General features: G+C 56.9%; 10 protein-coding genes and 1 non-coding gene across 11 annotated transcripts; 4 read left to right on the top strand and 7 right to left on the bottom strand.

Annotated features, from left to right (window-relative positions):
• Positions 1-169: 169 nt before the first annotated feature.
• On the bottom strand, positions 170-2,425 carry PSEUBRA_003813 (hem peroxidase, plant/fungal/bacterial; the record flags this gene model as incomplete). Its single annotated transcript, XM_016436882.1, has 1 exon — positions 170-2,425. The coding sequence occupies one exon, from the start codon at positions 2,423-2,425 to the stop codon at positions 170-172; it is 2,256 nt and encodes a 751-aa protein (XP_016291807.1).
• A 660-nt stretch (positions 2,426-3,085) lies between these two features.
• On the top strand, positions 3,086-3,188 carry PSEUBRA_006477. Its single transcript has 2 exons — positions 3,086-3,122; positions 3,153-3,188. It is a non-coding gene; the product is annotated as a tRNA-Lys (tRNA).
• Positions 3,189-3,895: 707 nt separating this feature from the next.
• Positions 3,896-4,752, top strand: PSEUBRA_003812 (uncharacterized protein; the record flags this gene model as incomplete). The annotated part of the gene is made up of 2 exons (XM_059465173.1): positions 3,896-4,592; positions 4,673-4,752. The coding sequence occupies 2 exons, from the start codon at positions 3,896-3,898 to the stop codon at positions 4,750-4,752; spliced, it is 777 nt and encodes a 258-aa protein (XP_059321447.1).
• Positions 4,753-5,283: 531 nt separating this feature from the next.
• On the top strand, positions 5,284-5,832 carry PSEUBRA_003811 (uncharacterized protein; the record flags this gene model as incomplete). The annotated part of the gene is made up of 1 exon (XM_059465172.1): positions 5,284-5,832. The coding sequence occupies one exon, from the start codon at positions 5,284-5,286 to the stop codon at positions 5,830-5,832; it is 549 nt and encodes a 182-aa protein (XP_059321446.1).
• A 690-nt stretch (positions 5,833-6,522) lies between these two features.
• PSEUBRA_003810 (Ribosomal protein L2, C-terminal) lies at positions 6,523-8,053 on the bottom strand (the record flags this gene model as incomplete). Its single annotated transcript, XM_016436892.1, has 2 exons — positions 6,523-7,129; positions 7,896-8,053. 2 exons carry the CDS (start codon positions 8,051-8,053, stop codon positions 6,523-6,525), a joined length of 765 nt encoding a protein of 254 aa, XP_016291806.1.
• Positions 8,054-9,310: 1,257 nt separating this feature from the next.
• On the top strand, positions 9,311-10,303 carry PSEUBRA_003809 (DNA repair protein rad10; the record flags this gene model as incomplete). Its single annotated transcript, XM_016436908.1, has 1 exon — positions 9,311-10,303. One exon carries the CDS (start codon positions 9,311-9,313, stop codon positions 10,301-10,303), a length of 993 nt encoding a protein of 330 aa, XP_016291805.1.
• A 403-nt stretch (positions 10,304-10,706) lies between these two features.
• Positions 10,707-11,876, bottom strand: PSEUBRA_003808 (Lytic transglycosylase-like SLT domain protein; the record flags this gene model as incomplete). Its single annotated transcript, XM_016436877.1, has 1 exon — positions 10,707-11,876. The coding sequence occupies one exon, from the start codon at positions 11,874-11,876 to the stop codon at positions 10,707-10,709; it is 1,170 nt and encodes a 389-aa protein (XP_016291804.1).
• Positions 11,877-13,539: 1,663 nt separating this feature from the next.
• PSEUBRA_003807 (uncharacterized protein) lies at positions 13,540-14,514 on the bottom strand (the record flags this gene model as incomplete). Its single annotated transcript, XM_059465171.1, has 1 exon — positions 13,540-14,514. One exon carries the CDS (start codon positions 14,512-14,514, stop codon positions 13,540-13,542), a length of 975 nt encoding a protein of 324 aa, XP_059321445.1.
• Positions 14,515-15,333: 819 nt separating this feature from the next.
• On the bottom strand, positions 15,334-16,368 carry PSEUBRA_003806 (uncharacterized protein; the record flags this gene model as incomplete). Its single annotated transcript, XM_059465169.1, has 1 exon — positions 15,334-16,368. One exon carries the CDS (start codon positions 16,366-16,368, stop codon positions 15,334-15,336), a length of 1,035 nt encoding a protein of 344 aa, XP_059321444.1.
• Positions 16,369-17,303: 935 nt separating this feature from the next.
• Positions 17,304-18,602, bottom strand: PSEUBRA_003805 (uncharacterized protein; the record flags this gene model as incomplete). Its single annotated transcript, XM_059465168.1, has 1 exon — positions 17,304-18,602. One exon carries the CDS (start codon positions 18,600-18,602, stop codon positions 17,304-17,306), a length of 1,299 nt encoding a protein of 432 aa, XP_059321443.1.
• Positions 18,603-20,143: 1,541 nt separating this feature from the next.
• Positions 20,144-21,571, bottom strand: PSEUBRA_003804 (uncharacterized protein; the record flags this gene model as incomplete). Its single annotated transcript, XM_059465167.1, has 1 exon — positions 20,144-21,571. The coding sequence occupies one exon, from the start codon at positions 21,569-21,571 to the stop codon at positions 20,144-20,146; it is 1,428 nt and encodes a 475-aa protein (XP_059321442.1).
• Between the last annotated feature and the right edge of the window lie 22 nt (positions 21,572-21,593).

Here is a 21,593-nt window from a genome sequence, read left to right as displayed (position 1 = left end):
CGCATGGAACATGATCCCTGAGCGAGCGACCGATCTTGCGTCGGGGTCGTACTCTTCGCACTCATCGGTTCGGTCAACACACACATCGTCCCACACTTGAAAGATAAGAGTCATAGGGAAATCATAATTCAATATATCGGAGCAGAACAGTAACTAAAAGCTAACGAGCTTAGAACTTGGCACGGGCGATGTTGCTCTTCTTGACCTCGAAGCGGTCGAGGTTCATGACCTTGTTCCAGGCGGCGACGAAGTCCTTGGCGAACTTGTCGGCGTTGTCGGCCTGGGCGTAGACCTCGGCGTACGAACGGAGTTCGGCCTGGTGACCAAAGATGAGGTCGTAGCGGCTGGCGTCCCACTTCTTCTGGCCAGACTTGCGGTCGACACCGTCGAACTTCTCGGAGCGACCATTGTCGGCGACCTTCCACTCGGTGGACATGTCGAGCAGGTTGACGAAGTAGTCGTTCGAAAGCTTGCCCTTGTTGTGGGTCAGAACACCGGACGAGGAGTTGTCGTAGTTGAGACCCAGGACTCGCAGACCACCGACAAGGACGGTGAGCTCAGGAGGCGTGAGCGTGAGCAGGTTGGCCTTGTCGACCATGTACTGCTCGGCACGGACACGCTCGGTCGAGCCGCCGTAGCTGCGGAAACCGTCAGCCTGGGGCTCGAGCCAGTCGAAGGTGTCGGCCTCGGTCCACTCCTGCGAGGCGTCGGTGCGGCCAGGGGTGAAGGGAACGGGAAGACCCGAGGCCTTCTCAAGAGCAGCGTTACCAGCGAGAACGATCAAGTCGGCAATCGAGATCTTCTTGCCACCCTGGCTGGACGAGTTGAACTTCTGCTGAACACCCTCGAGCGCCTTGAGCACCTCGGCGAGCTGAGCAGGGTTGTTGACCTCCCAGTCCTTCATGGGCGCGAGACGGATGCGGGCGCCGTTGGCACCACCGCGCTTGTCCGAGTCACGGTAGCTGGCAGCCGAGGCCCAAGCAGTGGCGAGGAACTTGGTGGGCTCAACGCCGGTGGCGAGGATAGCCTGCTTCAGGCCAGCGAGGTCACGGTCGTCGACGAGGGCGTGGTCGACCTCGGGAACGGGGTCCTCCCAGATGAGAGTCTCCTTGGGGACCTCGGGACCGAGCCAGCGAGCACGAGGACCCATGTCACGGTGGAGCAGCTTGAACCAAGCGCGAGCAAAGGCATCAGCGAACTCGTCGTGGTTCTCGAGGAAGTGGCGCGAGATCTTCTCGTACTCGGGGTCGTATCGGAGCGAAAGATCGGTGGTGAGCATGGTGGGGCGACGGTTTTTGGACTTGTCGTCGGGGTTGGCGGGGTCGGGGATGATGGCGTCGGCGTTCTTGGCGACGAACTGGTTGGCACCAGCAGGCGACTTGTCGTGCTCCCACTCGAACTCGAAAAGGTACTTGAGGTAGAGGTTGGTCCACTCGGTAGGCTTGCTGGTCCAGACGACCTCAGTACCCGAAGTGGTGGCGTCAGCGAGCTTGCCCGACTTGTGCTTGTTGGCCCAACCGAAGCCCTGGGCCTCGATGGGAGCACCGTTGGGCTCGGGGCCGACGAGCTCGGGGTCACCGGCACCGTGGGTCTTACCGAAGGTGTGGCCACCAGCGATGAGAGCAACAGTCTCATAGTCGTTCATGGCCATGCGGCCGAAGGTGGTGCGGATGTCGTGAGCAGCGGCAACCGGGTCAGGCTCCGAGTTGGGGCCCTCGGGGTTGACGTAGATGAGACCCATGTTAGAGGCAGCAAGAGCGCCCTCGAGCTTGCGTGTCTTGAGGTCGTTGATGGTGCCCTTGGGGTTCTCCTCCTGGTAACGGACATCGTTGCCGAGCCAAGTGGTCTCGCCACCCCAGTAGGTGGACTGGTCCGCCTCCCAGGTGTCGGCACGACCACCGGCGAAACCGAAGGTCTTGAAGCCCATCGACTCGAGGGCGACGTTACCGGTGAGGAGGAGCAAGTCGGCCCACGAGATCTTGTTGCCGTACTTCTGCTTGATGGGCCACAAGAGACGACGAGCCTTGTCGAGGTTTCCGTTGTCTGGCCACGAGTTGAGGGGAGCGAATCGCTGCTGTCCCTCACCGCCACCACCACGACCGTCCTGAACACGGTAAGTACCGGCGGCGTGCCACGACATGCGGATGAAGAAACCGCCGTAGTGGCCGTAATCCGCGGGCCACCAGTCCTGGGAGTCGGTCATGAGCTTGGTGAGGTCCTTCTTGAGGGCATCGTAGTCGAGGCTCTTGAAGGCTTCGGCGTAGTCGAACTCGGCGTGGAAGGGATCCGACTTGGCCTGGTGCTGGCGAAGGATGTTGAGACGGAGCTCATTGGGCCACCAATCGCTGCTCTTGGTGCCGTAACCGGCGACGGGCTGACGCTTGCGGTCGACGTTGGTGTTGTGGGCGACGGGGCACTCTCCCATTTTGGCGTTGTCAGATGGGGGAAGCGAAATGTGGATCGAAGATGTGTGACTGATGACAGGCGTAAGCGACAGAAGGAAGTGCGCTACGCGAGATGATGTGTGTGTTTGTGGATGACGAGGAAGGTGTGGCGTCAAAGATGACTGATGTGTGCTTGCGACAAGAGGATTGGGTGCAAGCGACGCAGTGGTATATATTTGAACAGCAGGCCGGCAGCCGGCAAGAGCGGTGTGCGGGGAAGGTGGCGGTAGAGCACAGGCTGCAAGACTACGAAGGCGTGCGGCTTAGCAAAGAGAGGGCGGCGATACGCTGGAATATCGAAGTGGCGGACTGGCTGTACCTTGGCTTGATGCCCGGCTGAGTTCGGTTGGAGAGTGGTCGGTGCGCGCGCGTAAGCTCCAAGTCGATTGCCGTCAGTTGCCGTCACATCGCAGTCTCGAGTCTCAGCCTCTGCATTTGCGCGTGCTTTCACACAAAATCGAACTTCCTCGTGCTTCCACGGCGGCTTCCCTCGCCTAACTCAAATCAACTCAGGGCTGTAATCTCAAATTTTAGAATTTTACTCGGCGACTGAGGTGAAGGTCTGCGTGGAATGTACAGAAGACACTTACTCATTGACGCTTAATATCCGCTATGTCCGACTCGGCTAGTATCGAATTCTATCCCGGCTAGCTCAGTCGGTAGAGCGTCAGACTCTTACTCAAGGGTTTCCGAGCCAGTTCTCGGGTCATCTGAATGTCGTGGGTTCGAGCCCCACGTTGGGAGATATTTTTATTGGTTCGCCCCATTTTGCACCGTTTTGTTTTGCTCCTCAGCAGAGACGTACTTACGGCGTCTTGTTCGACCTTCGTCCTCGCTCGAGAGTATCAATGCGATCCTTTGGCACCTGCTTTCAATGACATGGGAAGATTATGAATGCGTAGGCAGGCTCAAGCTGCGTACCCGCCAACACGCCGACGCCTTGGGGCAGCATTTCATCAGAAATTGTGTTGGTGGTGGCTCATGACTCAACTTAGCGGTCGTAGCATGGAGACGGTTGCTCTCGAACCAAATGTCACCTCAACTGCAACTTCTCGTCGCAACGCCGTGGTGGGTTGCTGCCATCACCTCGAACTTCCTGACAATGAAAGAGGGACATCACGTTGTCGCTACACATTCAATTTCCCACTGCCCACCGCATTTGCTCCAGCGTGATCCTTCGTCTTGTAATTTGAGCTCAACGCCCACCTTGGCCGCTCTCGCTGGCACTTCAGACAGTGAGAAGACGATCAGGCTGTGTGCCTTGCAACTCGATACTGGTACCACTCCGCGACCCACACCACAGTTGGTTTCCTCACAGTCACCCAGACTTCAATGAGCAGAACGTCAGCCCGAGCAGAAGTATAAGAAGTCGCCCTCCCTGTGCGAGTCGAAGGGTTCTGAGCAACAAATTTTCGAGCCCCCTTCGTCACTACACGTCGTTGTTACACGCCATGAAGCTCAACGCCTTTTTCGTCGCGCTCGCCATCGCAAGCAGTGTGTCCATCCATGCTGCGCCTTTGATCGAGCCTCGAGGCTTCAAAGATGCCTGGAAGGCGGTCAAGTCGGCCAGCGGCAAGATGCTCGGCAAGGACAGTGCCTACGAGCAGAGGATGAGCGAGCCGTTCTACTCGCCTGACTATGTTCCTCAGCCTGGCTACGAGCAATATGGCAATCACGCTCAGACTCCCGAAGGGTTCATGAATAAGAAGTTGCAGGAGAAGAAGGCAAGCAAGAACAAGGGTTCTGTTGAAGGCAGTTCTTCCACGGCCTATGAAGCGCCTCCATCCCATAGCTACGAAGCGTCGCCCGAACACGCTCCTTCGCGCGAATCCAGCCCGGAGCCGATGAGCCCTCCTCGGGCCCAGCAGAGCACACCTGGTGGTGCGATGGTGCCGTATGTTCCGCCTCCTGCCCCCGCTCCCGAGCGACCCTACCATCCCTTCGAGTACACCGGACCCAACCATCCGTACGCTCCTGCTCCGGCTGAGTACAGTCACTACGGTCAGCCATACCACCCGCCGCCCGGGTACGCCCCTCAGTACGGTCATTCTCCGAGCTATCCTTCCTACGATCTGACACCGGGCTACACCTATCGCCCCGGGCATGCCCATCCGGACATGGCCTATTCGCAATATGGCAACAACTATCGTAAGTCATGAAGGTGTGGGTTTTGCTTTTGTCAACGTGGGCTTAGGGCTGATCTTGTCCCCCTTTCCCATTTCTTTCAGACTACATGCACGGCGCCCCGGGCGAGCATGTCCCACCTCCTGACCAGACCTACCACGGCTACCCTGGAGGTGGCTGGTAGTGGCCCAGCTAGTGTGGGTCGCTATCCATCGTGCGAACGGTCTCGTCCGAGTCCGCGCCAAGTCAATCTATCCTTCTCGTCCCGTCCGCAGTGTTCCGACCGTCCCGCACATTCATTTCGCATCTCAGTCGTTTTCAGCTGCATGGTGGTGAGTCGTTGTGTTGTGAGACAGCCCGGATTGAAGGTTGGTGGCAGATCCTGCGGCGACTTTACGGTGAGCTTCACCGGCAACCTTCTTCTGCTACGAGATGAAAGCCAAGCACCGAGCAGGTGCCGTCAGAAGGCGAACCTCGTCTTCGCGTGGCGATTGTTGTCTCTGCATGGCAACAGCCGAGCGTGCGTGAGTGACGATTCATCAAGCGACGAGTCTGTCGGCGACCTTGACCTGCGGGGACTTTGCAACAAGTTCATCTACAGTATAAGAAGACCCCCCACAAGCGTGGTCTCTCTCCTTGCCTCCATCTCAGAAACCCTCGAAAGATCCTCGGACAACTTCCAAGAATCAGATTCAACCCCTGCCAATCCTCCAAGATGCGCTCTCTCATCGTCCTTGTCCTCGCCTTTTTCGCAGCAACTGCTCTTTCGGCTCCCATGGCCGGGGAGATGGAGAAAGTCGCCACCTCAGGAGCCGAAGCGATCAGCGAGGAGCTGTCGCATCTCGATCTCGGTCATGCTCGTCCCCCTACACCTCCTGCGCCCAATGCTCTGAGCGGTCAAACATCTCGCATGAACTTCGCTCGTCCTCCGCCTCTTCACGTGCCTCCTCCCTCAGCCGAAGGTCCGCTTGTGGCCGACCTGGGTTCCGCCTCCTCCGGCTCCGGTCGTCGTCCCTTTGCCTCTCCCGATCAAGTCATCCCCGTCAACGATGGAGGAGCCAAGGACCGCCTCCGCAACGTCGTCGGCAAGATCGTCAAGCCCGCCAGGTCGGGCAACCGGAGGCTCGACAGGCAGCCTTCGATGAATGAGAATCAGTGGAAGGCGCTCTTCGCCGAACACGATTTTGATCCTGCCAAGTGGGTGAACGAGGACAAGAGCCGGTTTGCTGGGGATCGCGCCAAGCAGGCCATGTTCCGTTTTTGATCGCGTGGGGGATCAGCTTGGGTCCGCGGTCAATGCTGATGAGCTTGATCACTGCGCCCCGAGCTAGACCCGGGGTTCAACCATGAGCAAGTCGACCCACATCATCTCGTCCCCACGCTGCAACTCAACACAATCCCCATGCCAATTCAGATACCGGCCCCATCGCTCTCGCTCTTCGTTATGCTTTCGCATCAACCCAATGCACCTACCGCAAGCAAAGCTTTCTCTTTTAGCCTCCGTTGTTCCCCGGCTCTTCTTGGCAAATCCAAAAGTTCTTTCCCACTTGACAACAGCCGCCCGTGTCGCTTGTGCCAATTTGCACTGTTGTTTGGTTGCAACACGACGAGGCCACAGCTCTTGCGCTATATGGCGTGGAAAACAGTCGATCGTCGCACCCATCTCATGAGATCGCCGCGCAAAGCAACACATCTCACAACCCACGCACAAGACTCTGACACAAAGAACCCAAGGCGAGAGGAAACAAAGACTGATAATTGAAAAACAGAACCAATCTCTTCTTTTTGTGTGATGGTAACGGCAGGATGAGAGTGTGTGGGGACGACCTCTTCTGGAGGAACGCCAAAAAGTACAGATGAAAGAGCAGAACAGACTGTGCCGTTTCCATGCAGACTCTTGCTCGATGGTGATGAAGAAGAAACACGAGACCGAATGCAGAACAAGGGAGCGCGATTAAGCGTCCTTGGTCTTGATGGTACCGCGGATGAGACCGGTACGACGGGCGGCGATGAGACCGACCTTCTGACCGGCGGGGGCGAAGCGCGAGCGCGTCGAGGGCTTGCCGATGTGCTGGTGGTTACCACCACCGTGGGGGTGGTCGACGGGGTTCATAGCCACACCACGAGTGCGGGGCCACGAGTTGCGCTTGACCTTGAACTTGTGGTGGGCACGACCGGCCTTGAGCAACGGCTTGTCGATACGACCACCACCGGCAACAATGCCGATCGTGGCACGCGAGGTCGAGGGGACGGTCTTCTTGGCACCGGAGGGCAGACGGATGCGCGAGGTCTTGCCGTTCGCGTCGTGACCGATGATGGTGGCGTAGTTGCCCGAAGTGCGGGCGAGCGAACCACGGTCACCCGACTTCTCCTCGACGTTGCAGACGATGGTTCCTTCGGGGAGCGAAGAGAGGGGGAGAACGTTGGCAACGTTCAGAGCAGCCTTCTTACCGCAGTAGACGAACTGGCCGGTGGAGAGACCCTCGGTAGCAACAAAGGTCTCGACACGGGTGCGGTACTTGTAAGGGTCACGGAAAGCGATCTTGGCAAGGGGAGCACCACTATTGAATAGAAGGAAGAGAGATATTAGTCAGTTTCGATGTTGTTGAACTGGAAAAGATCGCAGCTTGGCTGAGCGAGAACAGAACAGCATCATGAGCATGAGGTCGAGCGACGGCGTGCTAGCAGCCGTCGTGATCTGCGGACTGAGTTGACAAGCGATCACAGCAACAGTAGAGGCCGTAGAAGTCGATGAACTGGCGACTGTGTTGCAACAGTTGCCGGGCGCCGGACTGCTTTCGAAGGGGAAGAGGAGCGCGTTGGCTCGATGCCGAGTGCCGCTGGCGGTTGCTGAGGCAAGGACTTGGTATCTGTTCTTCTGAAGCGTGAATACCAATCAAAAGCCTGCGCATGCATGGCCGAGTCCCTGATCGAACATGTGCGCTTCTGATCGAGTATTCCAGGCTGATGGGCTAGACGGCACCGCAGCGTACAACTCTGCGAGCTATCCGATCTGTACCTGCCCCGTCGTCCCCATCCCTCCCCAAGCCAACTACGCATTGCTATCAAGTCGGTCCTTTCAACTGCCTTGTTGATGTGTCGCGATGAACAGCACGACGATTGCCAACTCTTAACCGATCTCCTCCCTTTGACCCTGCTGGTCCTGGCAACTGAGTCTGTCTGCAAGTATGCTGTCTGGTCGAAGAAAGTCTGCTGCAGGGTTGTCGAATGCTGGCGGATGCTGCTTCGTTGTGCTAACTGCTGATGCTGATGTCGATGCCGTCTGATGCTGTTCTGTATGCCTGCCTTTGTCGTCGAAATACTCACCGACCGGCATCGTGGATGATCTCCTTGACAACACCTCGGATGTAACCGTTGCGCTCGGCGTAGTCGTACACGCGGAGCTTGGCGGGGGCCTTGTTGTGCTTGGTGTGAGCGGTGAAGATACCACCGCTCTTTCGCTGAGCTCGAATGACACGACCCATTGTTGCTGATTGATGGGGGGTTGACTTGGTGGTGAGGAGAACGATGACAAGCAATGGCGGCCGATGGTGCTCAACTCGAACTGGCCCGCTCCGCTGTATGTGGAATTGGCTGGGCTGGCTGCTCTGGCACGGATTCGCACCTTCTGGGCTGCGAATTGGCTCGGTCTGGAGTGGCTGGGTGAGAGGAAATTCGAAGTGTCGCGCTGTGCTGCCTCGCAAGGATGGACGATGATTTTGTGAGGCAGCACAGCGCGATCTGACCAATCTCTGGCCTAAAACTGAAATTTCTGCGACTGAAACTGATCAACACGTGACTAGGAGTCAAGCTTCGGCCGAGCTCGTAAAAGGCCCATCTCCCGAGAGGACCTTCGATCTCACAACTGCGAAATATTAGCCCGATCCTCCACTTTCTAGATGAGCACAAAGTGACAGGGCCGAAGCGATGAATCACCCTCGCACAGCGCTCAGTGCGACTCAGCATCGCACGTCGCACGGCTCATCCATCGACCACGCGCACTGCCGGGTTCACACGTCGTCGTCGGTGATCATCACCATGCCCTGCACCTCCTCAACATCTTGATCTCGTCATTGGCGCTACCCTGGGCAGCTTCTTCGAGCACCCACGAAGAAGCGCAATCGCGAGAAGCCTCTGCGCTCGCACCCCAATCGTAAGTCTACCCTGCTCGACTCCACCCAGCAACGACAGCCATCGACGCCAACCCTCTCGCAACAGCATGCACGCTTGTCATCAAAGTGATGACTAAAATTTCACATTCACAAGCTCAACAGTCCAAGGATCATTGTATCCGGTGCCGAGTTAATTCTTCTTCTTCTGCAATTCTGATCTTGCGCCCTTGACGCAACGACGGGACGTGCATGCTATCGAGAGGACACGTTGGGATGCTGTCATCGCTCTGCGCTCGATTCGAAGCGAACTGTGGCTGATCATCTTCTGCTCATCCTGCTTCTTATGCACTCCTGGTAGGTCGCTCCTTGCTACGAATATACCCTCGATCTAGCTCTATACCCCTGGATTTCGTCTCTGTTCTCGTTCTGGCTCGCAACATCGCATCGTCTTCGCATCACTCAGTCCGTCTGAAACTCTCGCCTCGTTCTTACTCGAGTGAAGGCTACACGCACCGCACTTTCGCTCTCATGTCCGGCAACCCACCATCGGCCAACGCCGCGGCTAGCGGCAGCAACAGCCCCCGTCGTCCGCTCTCATCCTTCCAACCTGCCTCTGCGCTTCCACGCAACATGAATTCCACCACCACCAACCCCTCCACCGGCGCAGGCTCGGTCGTCCAGCCTCGCCCGCGCCCACTCATCCGCGGTGCCGCCGGCACAGGCAACACGATCCTCGTCAACAACTGCCAACGGGGCAATCCGCTCCTCCAACACATCCGCAACATCGGCTGGGAGTACGCCGACATTGTCCCTGACTATCAAGTGGGTCTCTCCTCCTGCATCCTCTTCCTCTCGATCCGATATCACCGATTGCATCCGGAGTATGTGCATACGCGCATCCAAAAGCTGGGCAATATGTTTACCCTCAGGATCTTGTTGGTGCTGTGCGATGTGAACGACCATCAAGCAGCGATAAAGGAGCTCACCAAAACGGGCATCATCAACAATCTCACCCTCATCATCGCCTGGACTGCCGAAGAAGCAGGCAAGTACGTCGAGACGTACAAGAGCTTCGAACACAAACCCCCGGACTTGATCAAGGAGAGGGTGGGAGAGGATTATCTGAGTCAGGTGACGAACGTTTTGACGCAGGTGAGAGGCGTGAATCGCACGGATGTGGTGACGTTGTTGACGCGGTTTGGCAGTTTGAAGGGTGTTGTAGGGGGTGGAGTGGAGGAGGTTGGGATGTGTCCCGGGTTTGGGGAGGTCAAGGCGAAGCGGTTGAGGGAGGTTTTTACGCAGCCGTTTCGAGTGGGTGAGGGGAGGACGTATAAGCAGCGCAAGATGGGGAGCAATCAGCCGAACAACTCCGCTATCACCGAGAATGCTGCACGTGGGGGGCTGCCGGAGGACATCCTCACCACGACGACGACGACGACGAGGACGAGGACGCCGCAGGCTCGAACGGCAGAATCCGGTTCGACCGCGGAAAGCGGAGCACCAGCCCAACCAGCACGTGCACTCGACGCCCTCGAACAGGACTTCGACAACCTCTCCGAACAAGAGCAGCTCCGACTCGCCATGCAGCTCTCCGTGAATGCGGACGAGCCTCCTTCCCCCTGATACCCCTTGTTCCGACCTTGTACACTAGCATCGCACTCATAGCAATTCGCATCATGAAGTGGATGAAGCCGCGTTGATTCAACAGCTCGCATGTCAGTGCCGCACTGGAGACTCGTTCTGTGCAGCGAATCTCGTACTCACGATCGAGATGTATGCACACGCCCACACGCAGAGCAAATCGGGGTTCCCTCTTCCCACGACTAGCGCGGGAACAACAAATTGTCATTTCAGGTCCAATCCAGCATCGAGCCGAGACCGAGCAAAGGTGGAAGGAAGAGCAACGAAGGAGAACAAGGGAGCGAGCGATGGCCCAACGCAAAGCGGTGCTGTCCGACAAAGTGGTCGCCTGTACCACTGCGGTCCACACCGACAAGGGGGCCGCAAACGCAATGGAGACGGCAGCTCAGCACATGGCGAGGTTCTTGTAGGTGCCCATGCTGTACGTGTTTGCCTTGCCGAGGAACCAGCCGTTGAGCATCTGGTAGAGGTAGTCGAGGTTGTTCTGGGCGAAGCAATGACCCTGCCATCGGGCGGCGGTGGCTGATTGAACGGTGAGACCGATCTGCCAGCCGTTGTACTGGCCGATCGCCTGGAGCACGCTACCTCCAGACTGGTCCAGGACGGTCTTGAAGTACTTTGCGCCCGTGTCGACGTTGAACCAGGGGTCTTTGCAGTTACCGTTGGGCGCACCGCCGCACTTGTCCGGGGTGATCTGCATGAGACCCTGCTCGCCGTTGCCGCCCGTTGCGCCGGGGTTGCAGGTGGACTCCTGCATGGCAAACGACATGAGGACGGTGGCGGGGATGTTGTGCGCCTTCTCGGCGGCTTGGAAGGCCCAGAGGACGTCCTTGCAGGGCGCAAAGACGGGCGAATCGGCGGCTTGGGTGGACGAGATGATCTTGAGCTGGTCGAGCTGCAGCTTGGGAGGGTTCCAGCCGCCCGAGGTTACGCCGCAGTTGAGCCAGCTCTGGGAGCCGTTGGGTTGATCGTTGTTGGCACCGCTGGCACCACAGTTGCCGGCGACCACACCGAAGAGACCAGCGCCAGATGCCGCGGAGGATGACGAGGAAGATGACGAGGAGGTGGAGGCGGCCTTGGCATTCGAACCTGCGCTGGAGTCGGTCTTGCCAGAAGACGACGACTGCGAGTCGTTGCTGTTCGAGTTGGAGTTGGAGTTGGAGCTCGAGTTGGAATCCGACTTGGACTCAGACTGTGACTTTGACTCGGACTGCGACTGCGACTTTGCTTCCGACTGCGACTGGGCCTGAGCCTGAGCCTGCGTGGTGGTGTGCTTCTGGTTGTTCTGCTGCGAGGAAGCGTCGGTCTTGGCTGCGACGCCGTTGGCAGCGTTTGTGGTCCTGGCCTTGCAAGAACGCTTGGACCCCCTGGAGTGGCGCTTGACGATGCGAGGCTTGGCAGCGGGGTTGCGACGGTTGAGGATGGCGTCGCGTCGCTGCATAGAGAGAGGGTGCTTGGACATGGCGGGGAGGTTGAGACCTTCGACGCTGGGGTCAGCGGAGGCGCTGGTCGCGACGAGGGCGAGAGTGGCGGCGAGAAGCGAGAGGAACTTCATGATGTATGGGATGCGATGCGTTGCGGAGCGAGAGATTCTATCAAAGAAAACGTGCGATGCAAATGAAAGGGAAAGGGTAACAACGAAAGGCGTCTAGAGTGAGAGAGAGAGACGAGAGATCAAGTGTTGGTGGTAGGAAGGTGGGAATGAAGGAACCTCTATATGGACCAGCCAAAGAAGGTTGCGTGTTACGGGGAAGAGAGATGAGAGATGATGGAAGGAGAAGGGAAGAGGGAAGGAACGGGCCTAAAGAAGGGATCAAAGCATCGTCGAGGAGGTCCTTCAAACCAAAAAGGTGGGGAGGGCAGCGCTGAGCAGGACCTGCCTGCGCTTGTCAGCAGAGCCCATTCAGGTGTGTCTCAGGCTTTCCGAGACCAACACTGCACTCTGCTGCTCCTTGCTTGTGCATTTGTGACAACCCACCTATCATAGCCGAGTCAACAGCGAAGCGCCTCTTTGTTCTCTCAAGTCAGACGCAAAGCTGGGACATGCCTCGGAACGCGATTCGAATGTCAGCTGCACGGCTGCATGTGCTTGTCAAGAATTGCTGCTGCGCTGTGACTTTAGAGAAGGCGAATCTGCACCAATTCAAATCCGACTTCGGCGTTGCTGTCAAAATTTAGGAGTCTCTCGCTTCCAGACTGCTCACATGCCCAAACAACTCCAAATTTCCCAGCCCGAGCGTGTTGCAGTCCAGCCCTTTTGTCCGAACCCTTTGAGCAGAGCCAAGAAAGGTGACAGCTCGAGAGGGTTCCCTTTGTCGACCATGCACTGCAGTGATCGCATTGAGCTTGGGTCGACAAGGTTGGTGTGTGTGCGTGCAGCAAGCAACAAAGCAACGGCAGATGGTTGCCCGCTTGCGCCCCAAGCGTGCATCAAAGCGAGACTTTCTGCATCACTTTTCGCGTCCAATGTGCTGTGCTGACAATGCCAATGCGAGAGGGTCAAAGCATTCTCTCGGCTTCTTGGCTTGAGCTGAACCGCTTTCGGTCTCGCACCGTCGCTGCCAGCGATCGCTTTCAGGGACAGACTGGGCGTAGGAAAGGCGAGGCGATGCTTCCATTCGAGAGAGTTAGCCGAGCGTGATCTGCTTCCAAAGGTACAGATTTCGATTTCCGCTCGCTCGGATGCGTTGGCAGCGCGCCTCGCTTTTTCGGTGCGCTGTCACTTTTCACTCTCCGCTCCGGTGCTCGATTTGGCTGACACCTCTCGCGCCCTTCTCCTCCTCCCTCGGTTTCTTCGAATTCTCTCATCGGGTTCGTCGTCGTCAGCCCCGATCTGGCTCTTCTCAAATCGTTTGACGATCATGACCTTGACCAGTCTCCTCACTTCATAGATCGCGGGCCGTCAAGCGTTTCCTGAGTACAGTCATGAGGTGGGACGTCTAGACAGTCTGGGCTGCCCATGAAACCCGTCTGACTCTGCACTTTCACCACACAGTGCGACTCAACCGCTCTTCTGGACAGCCTGAACTTGGAGAGAGAAAGGGGTTTGAATTGTAACGAAGCTTGAGCGATCAGCTCAAGTAGAGGGAGCGATTTGATAAAAGGGGAAGACAGAGTGGAACGGGACATTTGGGTTGGTGACGAGGCCACGTTGACCGGAACAGGCAGTCCTGTCGGATCGTCAGCGTCTTGCAGTCGGTCAGGCTACGGCGATCGCTTCATTCGTCGTCGTCGTACGAGATGAGACGGTAGCTGAGTGGACGTTTGACTGCCAAGACGCGGCCGGGCTTCTCGGAGCCGTCGTCACAGTCGGTGAAGTTGCCCTCGTACACCATCGTAGGAGCCCTAGCGGCCACATGACCCTTGAAGTCTTGGGCCACAGTCAGGTTTTTGACAATCTCGTTGACGGGTAGGGCGTCTTCCAACCCGGAAGCCAGTGCCTTCGGCGAGAAGCCTGCCACCCTGGCGCCAGCTTCGTCTGGCTGCAGGACGGTCGCAATCTTGATACCCTGAGTGATGTTGACAGTGCAGGCGACTTCACTACCGCGGCAGTCGACCGTGTCGCTGGCAACCGTCTCGGCGGTCTGCGATACGTGGAAGTGGTCCCAAGCAAACCCCTTGCAGATTGTCGGACGCTTGTTGCCCGAGCGCAAGGCATCAGTCGAAGAGCCTGACATGTTGGTCGAATCGTACATCATAGGAAGCGAAGTGTGGCCGGAAGGACTGCCAGCCACGGTCTGCAGGCGACCGTCGCCCTGGGTAGGATGAGTGATGTTGACCCACGAGCCGTCACCCAGCTGCTGCAGCTGACCGGTGTAGCGGCGTCCAGCTTCGAAGGGCGCGGCGGCAATCACCATGGTGAGGCAAAGGAAGATGGCCAGGTACGCGAAGAACATGCTGCCCTTGCCCTTGATCGGATGCTTCGACCACGCCGAATTGGGCTGGCTGTCGATGTCGACGGTAGCACCGTTGACGTTGAGATGACACGTGTCGTTCTGGATGGTCGTTCCCACCAGCCTCGATTCGATGCACATGACCCACTCGAAATCTTTTCCAGGACCGCCGTCGGCGACGATCTGCTCGACATTAGTCGTGGGATCGAAAGGCGTGGAATAGACGTCCTGGAAGCAGGTCTCGGCGGCGTCGTTGCAGTTGAAGGGCTGAGCATTGTCGCAGCGCACCACACAGTTCATCTTGCTGGCGGGTGACGGCTTGTCTTTAGAGAAATGGACGTGAGTGGTTGGGAGTGTGGATCGATGGATGTAAAGGAACAGACGAGGTCAATTGGAGGTCCTTTTTATCCCTTTCGAGACCAGCCGCAGTTGGGACATGCGTTCGGGCAATCATCAAGGCATTGTGCTGTCCAGAGCGCTGAAGCTGTGCTGTGCATGCTTTCAATTAGCCGGCTGATACAACATCCGGTCCAGGGCTGAGCGCAGAAGAAGGCAACTTTGGACGGCGAACTTCCCACCTTTCCGCTCTGTTCAGTGCTGCGCAAGGCTGTGCCAAAGTCGTTGTTCGGACAATCTTCCAGCTATTCGGGTGCTGCGCACGGCTTTGTCAAGGGTGGGCGTGGGGACGTGCAGGCTCGGCTCGGGTCATTCATGGCGACGTCGACGCGCGCAGATGAAATACAGTATCCTTTCTGCGTTAAAACAAACTTGACGCCGACTCGTCGCTGCTCTTGTGTTGCGAGGGTCGAGGATCAAGGCCGACCGAGTCGGCGCGCCCACAGGCTCCCTTGGCATCCTCGTCTCTCTCCTATCGGTCAGCAGCACCGAGAATGACTTTTCTCGCAATCCAAGCAGTTGCACTCCTTCAAGGCTGTTCTCGACGTCGCCTTCCTTCAATCGCCCCGCAGAGCATGTGGGGGAAAGAAAAGGAGATGAAATTGAATTGAACATGAAGGGCAGCGAATCGTTGAAGCGTGGATTGAGGAAGATGAAGAGAATGGAGCCCAGATGAGTCGAGATGAAGCGTGAGGGTCTTGCATTGTAGGTATTGCGAGTGCATCAAGCGTTGGTATTGACAACGCGGTAGTTCACCTGGTTCCTGATGGCGAAGACGCGACCAGGCTTGTCGATGCGGTCGTCGCACTCAGTGAATCTGCCCACGAAGACGGTTGCGGGGGCATAGGCGGCGACATAGCCCATGTATCCTGCGCCGATGGAGAAGGTCGGCGTCGCCCCGGTCTTGACCTCGTCGCGGTACGACGGACCCAGACCACGGACCGAGAAGTCAGATACCTTGGCGCTGGCGTCAGACGTCTGCCAGATGCTCTTGAGCGTCACATTGGTCTGATCGACCTGGGTGGTGGCGGGAGAGAAGCAATTACGGCAGTCGATGGTCGGGCCGACTCGTTCGGTGCCGGACTGCGTCTCGTTTCGGTAATCCCAAACAAAGCTCTTGCATCCTACCTGGCCACGCTTGCGCAAGGACGAGTAATCAACGCGAAGGTCTGACGTGTTGGCCGATTCGTTCACCGTGGAGCGGACCATGTTACCAGAAACACCGTGACCCGTCGTCCGCAGCTGGCCCCCCGCTTCGATGTGGTCCATGATCTTGTCACACCAGCCGCTGCCGAGCCTCTGCAGCTGATCCGAAGGCTGGCCGTCCGCAATGAAGGGTCGGGCGGCGACCATCACGGTGAAGCAAAGAAAGACGGCCAGGTACGTGAAGAGCACGGTGCTCTTGCTTTTGAAAGAGTTCTTTGGCCAGGCCGCGTTGGTATTGAGGACACTGTTGTTGCTCAAGCTGTTGAAAGTAAGCTGACAGCCGCGGTCGCTCGTGAAGCCAGGCTCGTAATGAACGACTTGACCGAGGCCATTGACGCACTCTTCGAACTTGAGGTTGTCTTCGACGTTGCCCACGTAGAAGACCTGAGGACCGTAGGTTGTGTTGACAGGAGGCGAGGCAACGAAACCCTTGTAGCAGGTCTCGGCGAGCTTGGTGCAGTTCGTGTAATGACCCATGCCGCCGAAGGGAGAACAGCGCTCGTTGGTCCCAAACTGGGTTACCCAGTGATCGTAGTCGGGCACGCAATTCATCTTGCTGATCGATGAGGGTTTGATCTGAAGGGAGGAACAGCAGCGGACTGAGGTTGGGATGGTTCAGTGAAGAAGGGAGGGACGGAAGTAATTGAATCGAGCCTTTCATGTCTTCTGTAAGCAGCGTAGCGCAGTCAGAATAGTAATCTGCGCAAGCGTCAAAGCATTGTCCTGTCCAGCGCCTCACTCTGGGCTGGGACGGCGTTCAGTCAAGGGCGTTTCGCCAGTGACACGCATTCGCAGCCGGTTCTCCCGCCGCCCGTCTTTGTTCCGTGCTACGCAAGGCTGTGCCAAAGATCCCACCTGCGCAACGCGTTCGTGTTGTCTCTTTGCTATTGTTCAACTTGCACATTAAGCTCGGACAACTAACGGCAACGTTGACGGGCGCAGAAATGTTCCGATGCGCATCTGAAAAGCTTGGTCAGACTGCGCCAAAGCTTTCTATGCTCGATAGACAAAGTGTGTGGGGAGAGAAAAAGCTTAAATTGAATTGAAAGAACGAGATGAAGCATGCGCCAGCCGTCAAATGAAGCATAGACGAGCAAGAAGATAAAGTGAGGACGCATAGAAATGGACTTTGAATGGGGAGGATGGGAAAGCAAAGGCGAGCATGAACGGAGCATAAACGAAGCATGAACGAAACAGATATTCTAGCGCGAAGGAGCAAAGCATCGAGTCGGCTACAAGACCAGCTTGTAGCTTCGCCGATTGTGGCTTTCATGACAACTCCAAAGCATTTTGACAAGATGGCTGGGAGTCGGGATCGGCGTCTCGGAAAGTGAAAATGTATCGAAGTGAAGCCGGCAAAACGCTGGAAGGGAATGAAGCGAGCTAGGCGCGAAGAACGCCTCAAACGAGTGGACATGTCGTCAGAAAGAGACCCAGCTCGAACGAGGTCATAAGTGCCGAATCTCGAAACAAGTGCGGCGTTGGTTTCACCAATTGGTGTTGACTAGACGGTAGTGAACCTCGTCTTTAATAGCAAAGGCCCGGCCGTGCTTGTCAATGCCGTCGTCGCACCCGGTGAAAGTGCCAACAAACACAGTTACCGGCGTATAGGCGCCTATGTAGCCCATATATCCTGATCCGATGACGAAGCTCTCACTCAAGCCCGTTGTTACCTCATCGCTGTACTCTTGACCAAAGATGGCGTGGACCGAGAGACTAAAGAACTCCCCGCCGTTGTCTAAAGACCAGGAGCTCTGAATCGTATGGGTCTTTGACTGAGTGGCCTGGACAGTGCAGTCTGAGGTGCTGCTCGTGCAGTCGATGGTGGGGCTGACACGTTCGATGCCAGACTGCGACTCGTAATGGGACTCCGTTACAAAGTTATCGCAGCCGTTAGACAATCGACGCTTGCGCATGGGCGAGCCGCCGGCAAAATAGCACGTTAGGCCTTCGCCGCCGCTGACGGTGCCCAGGGGCACGCAATGGCCGTGCGGCTTGATCGCGGTTCCTCCGTTGGGCTTGGGCGGGCACGACTGATCAATCGTCACGATCGCCTCCGAGGGTGAATCGCGATTGCCAGGGCTCACCCAGAGGATGGCGTTAGGCTTCAAACCCAAGTTTGCGCATCCGAAACGGCCTACTGGGAAGTCGCACTTGCCGTCAACCGGCTCCGCCTCGCTCATCAGGCGGTAGAAGTTCCCCGTGCAATGAGGTCCGTCCCAGAACAGAAGATCACACTCCGGGCACATGTCCGCCTGCGTGTTCATGATTGGGCGGAGGGTTTTGCCAGAAGAACCGTGATGCATCGTCTGCAGCTGACCGTCATCATTGGTGTGATACGTCATGTTGTCCCACGAGCCGTGACCCAGCTTTCGCAGCTGACCGGGTTGGAGACGGCCGCGGTGGGGCCAGTGAGTCTTGAAAGGCTCCGCAGCGGTCACCATGGTGAAGCACGAAATGATCGAAAGGAAGATGGCCAAGTACGTGAAGAACGTAGGGACCTTGTTCTTAGTCGAATGTTTCGGCCAGGCCGCGTTCGTGCTGCGATCAACGCCGATGGTAGACCTGTTGAGCGTAAGCTGACAGCCCAAGTTGCTCGTAAAGCCATTCTCGTAGGAGATGGAATTGCCCAGGCGAGTTTCGACGCACTCTGCCAGCTTCTGATTGTCTTCGATGGTACCGGCAAAGAGGACCTGCAGGCCATACGTTGTGTTGATCGGAGGCGTGGCAACGTAGCCCTTGTAGCAGGCCTCAGCAAGCTTGCTACAGTTGGTGTGGTGACCCATACCGCCAAAGGGAGAGCAGCGCTCGTTGGTGCCAAATAGTTGAAGGTAGAGGTCGTGATCAAGGGCACAAATCATCTTTTTGGGGAATGGGGTTTGGCTTGAGAGAAGGAGGAAAGTGAACGGCTGTCTGGAGCGATGAATGCAGAGAGAAGAGAAGAGTCGATCACGGTGGCTTTATGTCTTTCGGGTCCCATCGTAGTCAGTGATAGCGATTCAGTGAAGATGATGTGCGGTACTGTTCAGCAGGTCAGACGTGCGTTTCGAATGCTTCAGCACAAACGGCGTGCGCGGTATAGCGTCGGGCGCAAAGATGAGCGCCCTTTCTGTCGATTCTGACTGCATTCCTGACGCACGCGTTTCCACGATGAGGCGCAGGGTCGTGGCCAATGTCATAGATCTGGAACAAACAACGATCGACGTTCGTTTGCGACTCGCTTTCGTCCGACGCCTAAGAAGGAGGAAAAGATATTGCAGGGACTTTAGTGACGGACAGCTGCGACTTCTGACGCCGAAGACACCTTGGACAAAGCAAAGTGTAGGCAATTATGATGTTTGTCGACGTCGACGTCAAGACATGCGCCTGGAGTTAATTGAATCGCGCGGACGCAAGCATTTACAATGTCGCAGGGTTCTCGGTAAGATCCTTTTCGTCCAACCGAGCCTGACATGCGGTGCTCGCCGTGGTCATCGGACTGGCCGTCGTCGGCCGGTGCATCCTGTTCTCTGAAGGACAGAAGGCAGGCAGACGTTCCACAAGCACATGGCCGACAGGAAGCTTGAGTTAGACCAGTGGCGCTCAACATTGAGATGGACGCCCCGCCGAAATGATCGTCCGGAAGCTTGTGTGTGCTACAGCGCAAACGTTCGGGCTTTCCGGCTGCGTACATGGACGTCGGCTGTGAGCCGACTCGTCCGACGCGCCGAATCATCTTGTCGAACTCGTCATTGTCGATCATTGATCGTCACAACTTTGAGGTTCACAAATTGTTACAAGATCAAGCGTCAAGAATCTTCTGACCATCGAATTGCGTATGCTAATGCTCGACTAGTTGACCTCGCACACGTCGGTCCTGCACCGTCGAGCTTCTATTGTTCTTTCTTCACATCTTCATCGGGCAGGGCGAACACAAACACGAGGACGAGCGGCGAGAGAGCGCGCAACTCACCTCTATAGATGCCTTTCGGCGATCCTCATCTTGCATATGCACTGGTTGGCCCACAACGGACTTGGCCTATCAGTTGTCGTCGCATATCAATTGGACTTCGAGCCAAGGACTCCGAGACACATCAGACGTTTGAAGTTGAGTGGAGTGAGCGTCTCGCGCTAAGATTGACGACGGACAATGAAGCATAGACGAGGAAAAATCGAAGCATAGACGAGGGAAAATCGAAGCATAGACGAGAATACGGAGGAGCGAGAGACGGAGAGAAGAGACACGGAGCATCGAGAAGCCATCGCATCTAGCAGGTATCCAAGGCCAGCTTGGTACCGCTCAACGGGATGACTTTCAGCTGAGGAAGAGCCACCCACAGGTGGGCGTCTAGTTGGTGTAGACAATGCCGAACTGAGGCGCCATCTTCTTGAGTGCGAAGACCCTGCCTGGGTACTCTTTGCGGTCGTCGCAGCTGGTGAAAGTACCTTCAAAGACGGTGACCGGAGCCGTTGCGCCGATGAAGCCCATGTAGCCGGCTTTGACTAGATAGTTTTCCGTGGTGGCCGTGGCGACGGTGTCAGTGTAGCTTGAACCGAATGTTGAGCTGGCGGAAAACTTGAACAACTCTGGAATATCGACCTCGCCGCCGGTCGTAACGCTCCAGGAAGTCTCGATACTCGTCGTGTCCGTTTTAGTTGTTGAGACCGAGCAGTCTTTTTCCTGGTTGGAGCAGTCGACTATGGGGCTGACTTGCACCGTGTTGGACCACGAGTCATATGCTTTGTCCGTCCGGAAGCCGTGGCACGTATTGCCGCGGCGCTTGGTGAGAACGCCACGCTTGCGCAAGGGTGAACCGGCACCAGGATAGCACCTCAGTCCGAAGTCGCTTTTGACCGCGCCCAGGAATGTGCATCCACTGCGTGGCTTGATCTCTGCTTTGATGGACGGGCCCTTCGGCGAGCAGGACTGGTCCATCGTTACCACCGACTGGGCCGTGGAGCCGGGGTCCGCAGAGCTCACCCACAGCATCTGCCCTTCCGTCAGACCAGGATTGCTGCACGTCCAGAAGCCAAGAGGGTACGCACAGTCAATAGCGTTGAGCGGCTTCTCTGACACCGTAACGCGATACACGTTGCCTTTGCACCCCTCCTCGTCCCAGAAGTTCAAGTCGCACGAAGTGCAAAAGTCGAATCGCTTGTCCAGCCTATGCGCGACTGCTCCATCGGAGAACCCACGAGCCGCCGGCTGGAGCTCAGACAGATACTCGGGGTGGAAGGTGATGTTTCCCAAGGAGCCGTGGCCCACCTTCTTCAGCTGAGCAGGGAGATGGTGGCGTTGCTGGCTGTGCTGGCCGTGATGCACCTGCGGAAACTCGGTGGCGCCCACCATGACGAAGCAGGATAGCATCGACAGAATGATGGCGATGTAGGTGAAGAACATGATCGACTTGCTCTCGATCGAGTGCTTTGGCCAGGCCGCATTGAAGTTGAACTGATCTTTATGGTCCGTGGTGTTGAAAGCGAGATGGCAGCCTCGGAAGCTCCTGGTGTTCTGCTGGAACCAGCCCTTGGGACCAACGACCTTGTTGGCGCACTCTTCGAACTTCGTGTCGTTGTCAAAGTTGCCTACGTACACGGTCTGGTTGCCGTCCTCCGTCATGACCATGGGAGAGACGACGTAGCCCTGGTAGCAAGCTTGAGCGAGGTCGGAACAGTTGGTGCTGTGACCGTAAGGGCCCTCGAAGGGCGAACAGAACGTGTTGTTGTTGCGTCCAAAGACCTGAAGTTCGAGAGAGCTTGAGACCTCACAGTTCATTTTGCTCTACAATCTGAAGTTG

Source organism: Kalmanozyma brasiliensis (genome assembly GCF_000497045.1).
Source record: "Kalmanozyma brasiliensis GHG001 unplaced genomic scaffold PSEUBRA_SCAF25, whole genome shotgun sequence".
NCBI classification, from domain to species: domain Eukaryota; kingdom Fungi; phylum Basidiomycota; class Ustilaginomycetes; order Ustilaginales; genus Kalmanozyma; species Kalmanozyma brasiliensis.
Note: the sequence above shows the minus strand (reverse complement) of the source record. Positions and strands in the feature narration are given on the sequence as shown.